Here is a 9152-nt window from a genome sequence, read left to right on the forward strand (position 1 = left end):
AACAACTTACAAAACAATTGAAACTGAAATTGTGATTTTATTTGAGGAATAAGGCCTGTTTTTCTTTTTAAGCCAGGAGGCGGCTAGTATCAGCTACATTTATGCCTTTACTAGACTATTGGGGATACTTTATATATGAATGCTTCTGCTCAGTGTTTGAGATCAATTGACACCCTTTACCATGGCACTTTGAGATTTATACTGCAAAACCCTTACGCACCACTGCACTTTGTATACCAGGGTTGGCTGGCCTTTTCTAGTCACTCATAGGCTCAGTCACTGGTATACTTTTATTTATAAAGCCATTTTGGGTTTACTACCATTTTATTTGTACATTTTTATGTTCAGAAATGTGGTGGGTACTCTTCATTCGCTGGACTTTATCCTGCTAACTGTTCCAAATGTCCGAACTGAATTTGGTAAAAGGGCTTTTATGTACTCTGCGCCATCGTCTTGGAACGCTTTACAAAATACTTTTAAACTGGAAGAACTTGTCCTGATTGGTATTTTTAAATTACTGATGAATGATCTTGAGACTGATTCCCTGGACTGTCAATGTTAATTTGCTGTTTCTGATTTGTTATACTCTTGTGAATTCTATGGTTTTTACTAGATTACTTGTAGTTTTTCATGTTTGTCTGTAATTTTTGAAATGACTTGGTGCTACCTATCTTGGCCAGGCCGCTCTTGAAAAATAGATTTTAAATCTCAATGAGCCCTTCCTGGTTAAGTTAAATAAAAATTCCTTGTAAGCGGTAGATTAGTCTTTAACCCAACACTGATATTGTCTGTAATTCATGGTAGGGATGACAGTCTATGCACTTATTGAAGCCTGCGACTGTTGGTAAACTCAATGTCTGCATATTGTCATCACAGGAGGCTGCTGAGTGCCAGAAGACTTAATGTCTGGAATAGAGCAAATGAAACAGCATCAAACAGCTGGAAACCATGTATTTGATACCATTCTGCTCCAGCCATGAACACAAGCCAGTCCTCTCCAAATAAAAAGGTGCCACCAACCTCCTGTGAGTCATGTATATTGTCCTAAGGTCATGATTGTGTTGCTGATATTTGGTTTAATTATTTTATATCGGATGAACCATGAAATATATCCCAATCTGTGCTAGCGAAAGTCTTGTAAACTCGCGTTTGTCGTCCTACCACTTCCGTATTGAGCGCATTACTGGTACTTCCTGTTTGAGCCTTTGTTTGTAAAACAGAATCACGTTTAGATTTGCGGAAGGACCTTATGCGTAATGACTAAGGATAATCCAGCTGGGTCTGAAGCACCTCCGTCTTTGTTCTGCGGCAGGTAGCCTACTCGTTGCAAGATTGAATCCGAGCTGCCAAGGTGAAACTTTTTTTTTTAAGTCGTTCTGCCCCTGAACAAGGCAGTTAACCCACTTTTAACCAATGTAAAAATAAAAACTGTAGATGTCCCAGATTTCTCCCCTACCACAGAGCAACGCCAAGAATCAAACTCAGTCTGTCCGCACACTGGAATCCACACCCATGCCCACTTCATCCACCCAGCAGACTTATGACCTGATGCCCTTGCCGCAGCCAGATCCGATGTCCAGCCACAAGCATGCCAGTGATCCTACACTCAGGCCACCTTGAAGTATTGGCCCTTTCCACTGCTAGGCTTACCCACATTGCCAGCCACTAATTGTCCACTAGTGCAATTTCAGTTCACTTGACACCAATATAATAACCTTGGTGTTGAGGCTACTGTATGGCTGTAGCCCACAAACACCCTAAACAGAACTTTTGGGACTAGAGATAAAAGGAAAAGCCTGGTCATAACTTGGGGGTCCCCCCCTTAATCAGATTTACATCTACCCCAGTCCAGGTTGGTTGCTGTGGTACCATAAGAGTCCTGTTAGAAGTTGAATGGTGGGGTACCCACCTGTTTAAGTGCCCCTTTTAAAAAGGAAATTTGTTTTTACAGGGGCAGTGATCAATTAATTTCATTACCATTTCTGTCATTTAAAGTGTCTCAAAGATCCTACATCAGTCGTAGTCTTCCAAGTCATTAAACGACAAGGCATTTTACCAGTCCACTTTTAAGCCCAGTTTCCACTGGCACTTAAAGGGCCAAATAGCTGGCTCCAAAAAAAGCTCAACTTCACACTGGGTCAAGGGGCGGCAGGGTGGCCTAATGTTAGAGTGTTGGACTAGTAACGAAAGGTTGCAAGTTCAAATCCGAGCTGACAAGGTACAAATCTGCCTTTTATTGAAAATAATGTTCTTAACTGACTTGCCTAGGTTAAAGTTAAAGACCTGGGCCAGTGCAACCCAGTTAACTGGTGCCAGCTTGATTAGATTTAGGGCTGTGACATCACAAAAACAAGGCTGATCACTGCTAGACACTGACAAAGTTCAGCTATTGCATGGACAAGCGGTAGTCAGACATGGGGAATTACCACCATAAAGCCATTCATACAAATGTTTTCACTATACAAAACAGACCCTTGAATGCTAGCAAGTCAGTTAGAAGATGGCAGATCATATTGAAAACTAGCCAGAGCATATCAAATCTGGTTTGCTAGGTGGCGAATGCCATGGCAAGCAAGGAATTAAGCTAGCAACAATAACCATTTAGTGAGTGAACATTAGCAAGCTAAATAGATGGATCAGTCATTCCGCATAGCAGGACTTTGGGATAAAGTCAGAACATGGTAAATTACGCAAGTCAACATCTTGCTAGCTACATTAGTGCCTCCAGCTCATCACATTGCCATGATGCTACTGTAGGTAGCCAATCTCATTTCTGGAGGCAATGGAAATAACCCACCCTGGGTTGACTTCAGAAGTGCCAATGTTAACAGGGCTTTAAAGTGTAACCCAAAAAGAATTCACTTGGGGTATAACCCCCAAACTGAATGAAGCCACATCAGGACAAGCTACAGAGATTTGCAAGATTATATTTATTAAGACATTTACACTCAATACTCTTAGCAGCATTGTCACTTCATTGGTTCCTACAGAGAGAGGAAGAAAAAGTTAGCTCAGTTTGAAATGTAACACCATACTAGTCATCATAAAATTGTGTTGCGTGACTGGTGGGGGGGCCCAAAGGTTAATTTGCCAGTTTAGCCTTAAGCTGGCAGGCATTTCTCCCAGGAGTCACTCCTGTTTTGGAGGTTGACGGTATAATGGGTGGGCTGAAATAATATGTGGACAGAGTCAGGAGTAAATGTCACCACTTTTCAGATGCATGACACCAAGTATTGAACAATTACTTTACAGGGACTCTAGTCAAGATGGTGCCAAATCCTGGCGAGTCTGCTTCAAACCGCCGATACGCAAACAGCTTGTAAAGGCCACTCAGTGGATAGACACACCGCACAGTCACCCTAACCAGAGAACAATTGAACATAAGTATACGTTAAAGCCAAGAGTGCCTTCAGTGAGAGTTAATGACTGATGAATATTTATTGTACTTTGTTTCAACCAATGAGACAGTATATTATTAGTGAAGTCATGTACACAAAGGTGGTATACCTGGTTGAGACTGGTGCTTCCACTGATTGGCTTGTATGCTCAACGGTGATCTCATTTTCATAGGTAAGGTGCTGGTAATCAAACTGCAACACAAGAGGTCAAAACAAACATGAATTTATTAATTCAACCATTAACCTGTTGAAAGCAATGTCTAAACGCTTACAGTTCTTTTGTTAGCCCTCATGAGAAATCAAGACAGTTTAAGTCTTAATATTAATTTAAGCAGTTGGCCTGTATGCTGAAAGTTCCTGAGTTAAACCAGGGTTTCCCCAAAACTCAGTCCTGGGACACATAATTTGCCCTGGCATTACAGATTCAAATACCAACTCCGCAAGCTTTGAATCAACTGTGTAGCACTGGAGTTTTAAAATTATTTTTTAAGTACCAGGGGCCCTGGAATAAAGTTGTGAACACCGAGTGAAGGCACACTAATCACTTGGACTGTCTCTGCACATTCAGGATATTCTGGTAATCAAATTATTTGGCCAGATTAGGATATGGGACAAAGGTGGGGCTTAAATAATTTAAGTTAACAGGTTAAATTCGGGGGTTTCAGCCGAGTCCTTTGGTAAGGACTCAAACCGAAACCCCAGAACTAAAACCCACAGCTGACCAAAATGTAGTAAGATTTTAGTTGTTGGTTAAGATGAAAGAATGCTGGAACTTCCATTTCAAATACCGATCACTCGTGGAGCCCGATTGCATTTATGACTCTAATTCTATGGGTTGGACAGTGCTATACCTGGACCCTGGTTCCACAGGTGTCAAGTCTAAAGCTAAAGAGAACTCTCGTGTCATCCATCTCTTGAGGCCTGCAGGTGGAGTCCAGGAGGGAGGATCTGATGGGTTCAGATCCAGGGATGGCCAAAATGACAGACACCACTGTCATCACACCTTCAGTGGAACACACTGGAGAGAGGAAGGCCTGTTAGTACTGATCAACCCTATAAAAGCGTCACCAGGCAAAAGCAAGCGACGCTGCAGGTTAATATCTGACCAACTTGTAGTTACCTATGACCTCAGTAGTCTGGAATAGACACGCTTTGGCCAAGGAGCTCTTGACCTCCAAGGTCTTCAGAGCCCTTGAGAGAATTTCAAAAGTGCCACGGAACTGCTTCAAATTAATGTCCTAGGAAGAAAAAAAGAGCAGGTACACTTTAAATAATTATAACTCCTTTATTCAACGACGAGTCAGTTTAAGCACTTGACCAATGAGCATCTCACCTTATAAGTGTAGCCAACAGAGAAGAGGGGCACTTCCAGGGTCAGACTCTTGCTGTCATTCCGCATAATGTAGCCCCGCTTGGCTGCCAGATTTGTGGTCAGAATGTAGGGGCCAACACCCACCTCCCACAGGTAGTCAAATGGCTTATGGTCCATCTGGAAACGGATGCTTTTCTCATTGCAGACGCCTTTGAAGACTGGAGGAACTGAGAAGAAACAAATAGTGAGACGACGTTAGGGGTAAACTTGGGGAAGTGTATCGTGGTTGGTTACTGGGCTGCGTCAAACCATCGTGCAGCCCAGGAATTATAGTTGAAGGTTGAAGTCAACTTACAGACATCATTGAACTGAGCCACGACTGAGGCCAGGTAGAAGTACGGCTCCGCCTGAGGCAGGATGACCAAAGTGTAGTTGATGTCCAACGAGTATTCGAGAAGCCCCTCTGTAGGGTACTATGGACAGGAACACATCACCAATTAAGAAACAGTACAAATGCCTTCAATTCACATCTTAAAACCATTGGAGAAAGTTGAGGCCAGGGACCCCCTCTTCTCCAATGTTGAGGAAAAGCTGAGACCACAGTAGCTAATATCATTGCATCATTACCAGCTTGTGAATAACAGCATCAAATGGCACCCTGAGAATGTAGGCATGTAGGGTACTATTGGGCTGGGGGACCATGGTTATGACGAGACTACTTTTATTCGCCTCTAGTATGGTGAAGTCGTGACCATTGAGCTTCACAGCCACCAGGTCAACATCGTAGGAGAGGTTCCCCAGGTAAACAGTAAACACACGATCCTCAAGGACTGTTTCTGTGGTGGGAGAAGGACAACAGGGTCATTAGCAATCATGACCATGGAGCTGAAGAGCCACTTCGGATTGGCTAGTAGAACTCCTTACGGTTAATGATGGAGAGGTGCTGGATCAGAAGGGGTGTGTTCATGGGCCTGTGGAGGCGGAGTCTGGTCTCCACACCACTGTCATCCATGAAGATGTGTTCATAGTAGAGACGGACCACATAGAACTCATGGTACATGTTGCCCATCACAAAGCTCTGGAAGAGTTGAAACCGTTATGAAGCATCTGCCATTAGTTAGTTATATGTTACAAAGTAGAATATTCAAGGTGTACAGAGGACATGAGTGTGAAGCCATTTGCAGCTTCTCTACATCAGAATACAAGGTAAGTGTCTCCATGTGAATGGTCAGATGCTGGCCTAGTACGCTACTGACTTTTCTGTATCCTCCGGCAGCATTGAAGGGGATGCTGATCTGGACAGTGGCGTCACTGATGTCCAGGCTGTAGCCTCGCTCTGCTGTGATGGGCTCATCCAGGAGCTGACCATCCACCCCCATTGAGATCTTGATGCTCTCCAACCCAGAGAGGCCAGAGACCAGCGGGGACAGCAGAGTGGGGGTCTGCCAGACCAGCCCCGCCCCATCATACATTCCTTCATCTGGAAAGAGGTTATACATAGAAAGGTTAAGACTGATGAACACTTCCTGGTTTAGTGATCAATCAGTGCAGTGATCAGGTGCAGGTGAAAATAGTCACTAGATTGAGCCATCACAATTGTTTAGCCCATCTAGCCCTTTGAACCTTGAATGGCCAGGGCTGATAGGTCACTGAAACTTACCAGTGCTGCAAGCAACCACCAAGTTCACCATGATGACCACCCATCTCTGCCTGGAGACTAGTATCGGATAGACCACCTCAACCAACGTACCATTCACCTGGAATTAGATGATGATGATTTGGTACCTGCCAACAATACACTATGAAGACAACTGAAAAGCTATGTAAATAAATCCAGTATTCCAGCCTAAACAAGTTATATTTTAAGAGATCCTACAGGAAAGCAAGACCCTACCCATCAAGGAATTTGAGATGGGAAAGCCTCGTGCCAGCATTGAGACATGCCCAAGATAACTGCATCAATATAAATCCTCACCATGGTGACAGAACCCATGACAGAACCTGGCATGTAGGGTGAACGGAACACTAGCCTCCCCTGGGTGAGGTAGAACACGTAGCCCAGCTCCCGGGCCTCTGAAGGAGACATGGGAGTCAACTGCTGCCCCTCCTGCTGGAACATCACCTGCCAGGTAGACGTGGCAGAGCTGTGGGCCTGATGGGGAACAAGAGACAAGGCATGCAGGGTGGTATTGGGGACAAACTGGTGGAGCTCATCTGATTGAGAATTTGCCAAATAGCCTTTAGCTTACGGTAGCAAGGGCAGCAGTCCAGTCATCTGCTTTTGTACCAGGTAGACCAGACACTTCACCCCTCACTGACACCTACAGGGGAATATAACAGGCCATACTCCTATAAAAAGGTTAAGGATAGTCTAGGCCAGCATCAGCACAAATATAACCCCTGGATGCACAGTCTAGAGCCATGTATTAGTACCTCCATATAGTTCTCCTCGCAGCTGACTTCTCTGGGGGACCAGGGTAGAGGGAGGGAGCAGGTTGCAGTCACAGAGTACGTGGCTTCCACTCCATTCGTATCAATCGTGATCAAGTTAAAGCTAAAAGTGAACACCTCATCGTCCTAAGACACAAAAACAAGACCTTCAACTTTAAGATTTGCAAAAAAAGTGTTTAAAAACCCTTCTAGCTTTGAAAAGATCATGTGTGGTGATATGAACCTGGTTGTCAGTGTGGCAGGAGAAGTAGGAGGCTCTGAGTTCAGCATGGCCAGGCAGAGGGAGGATACTGAACATGTAGCCACACTCTGACCCATACTGCTTAGTGATGGGGTGAACACCATCAGCATCTAGATGGAAAAGGATCAGGTCAAATTATTTGAATGTCAATTTAATGAAATTGTATTTCTTCCTAAGTGGTCCAACAGCACAGTGAGAGACTGCAATATACTGCAGTCGTGCTGTCAGCACCAGCTACCAAACCCTGGCCAAGACATGTTAAGATGCCAAGTTCATGAGCTGACCAAACCTGATTTCAGGCCCATTTTGCATCAGAATTAAGGTTAAAAGCATACTTACCAACTGCTTCAAAGCGAGGTTTGTTCCCAGCAAATGAGAGTTGGGTTGTTACCAACAGGTATCGATCCCGGCATGCAGTCTCAATGGCCCCTATAAAAAGACACAAGGTGAGAATCTGAAGGGTGGAAGCTAAATGATTCTCAACAATGCCCGTGTTCTATAGCTTGTATAAAAGGCTCATCTGACCCAATTTAAGTTTCTTACCTCTTGGAAGGTCAGAACATCTTACACTAGGCCATACAGACAGGAGTACAAATACTCTGTAAGAAAAACATCTGCACAGGTCAACAAAGTGTGCTAGTGTCAAAACACTTCAATCAAAACATTTATGCCCACCACCAAACTCACCCCAACCAAGTCCCAAAATCCATTGCCACTAAGCAGTAGAAGTGTCAAACCCTAGCCCGGAACCGCTAGTAAACTACACCTGCAAGCTAACATAAACCATGTGCTGACAGTGTCCTGGCAGTTGATGAGTGGCACATTCTCTACCTGGCACTTGTATATAGGAATGGTGCTTTGCTTGACCAATTACAAGCTTTCTGGAGTTAATGTGCAGGTAATTCATTTGATAATTGGGTCACATGGTTGGGCAGTTTACCAGAGCCTAAGGGTGCATCTCAATAGTCTAATGTGGATTCCTCTCCTCATCTCCTCTCATTCCCCCCTTCTTAGGACATGTTTTCCATCTCCATAGTCTGTCATTTATATTTATACATATCATTTCATGTTCTTGGTACAGATAAATCCTTGACTTTGGGGAATCACTTTGTTGACCTGTGAAAAAATGACTGGGGGGGGGGTAAAGTCGAACAGCTTTTTCAATGGGGTTTTCAAGCTCCAAATGAAGATTTACTTTATAATGGAAAGGTAGACTAAGTGAGATGAAGTTGCCATGAGCAGCACCACAGATATTGGGTGTGTTCGAGTGGTAAAGCAACCGACTGTAGATGAAAGTCAAGGAGTGAATTCGGGGGAGGTGCATTTGCGACTGACAACAGTTAGACGCTAATGTGGTTTTCCAACAGCAAGGCTCAGATCAACATGGCAGTGTTGCCATGGTTTATAAAATGTTTTCTTTAGAAAGTTTGAAACAAACATGTATCCAACCCCCATATCACACACTCACAAACTGAAATCATAATATAAAATTGTGTACACATTTTACAATCAATTAGTGAGAGAGCCTCAAATATCACATGTATTTGTATATATCTACTGAAAAACATAAATCACAACAAATTGGTTCCTGTTTCAGTCATGTCTTTGGTCACGTTCACGTGGGTCCATCAAAAACACCCTAATGATTGGTTGACAATAAAGCCTCCAACAATGCAGGTGATGGCTGCAGATTGAAGTTGGTGAAGAGCAACTACAGGAACTTGTAGTCAACTGCAGTCAAAACTTCATG

At 43.6% G+C, this 9152-nt stretch overlaps 1 protein-coding gene across 1 annotated transcript; it reads right to left on the bottom strand.

The window, feature by feature from the left end:
• Positions 1-2911: 2911 nt before the first annotated feature.
• LOC112232732 lies at positions 2912-8236 on the bottom strand. The gene is made up of 18 exons (XM_024399938.2): positions 8090-8236; positions 7946-8001; positions 7742-7831; positions 7385-7512; positions 7144-7287; positions 6960-7031; positions 6686-6862; positions 6371-6467; positions 5967-6190; positions 5635-5788; positions 5338-5546; positions 5066-5183; positions 4732-4937; positions 4519-4636; positions 4250-4416; positions 3508-3590; positions 3246-3359; positions 2912-2984 (listed from the first exon to the last, which is right to left on the bottom strand). The coding sequence occupies exons 1-18, from the start codon at positions 8110-8112 to the stop codon at positions 2975-2977; spliced, it is 2190 nt and encodes a 729-aa protein (XP_024255706.2). The 5' UTR covers positions 8113-8236; the 3' UTR covers positions 2912-2974.
• Between the last annotated feature and the right edge of the window lie 916 nt (positions 8237-9152).

Source organism: Oncorhynchus tshawytscha, linkage group LG15, assembly GCF_018296145.1.
Source record: "Oncorhynchus tshawytscha isolate Ot180627B linkage group LG15, Otsh_v2.0, whole genome shotgun sequence".
NCBI lineage: Eukaryota > Metazoa > Chordata > Actinopteri > Salmoniformes > Salmonidae > Oncorhynchus > Oncorhynchus tshawytscha.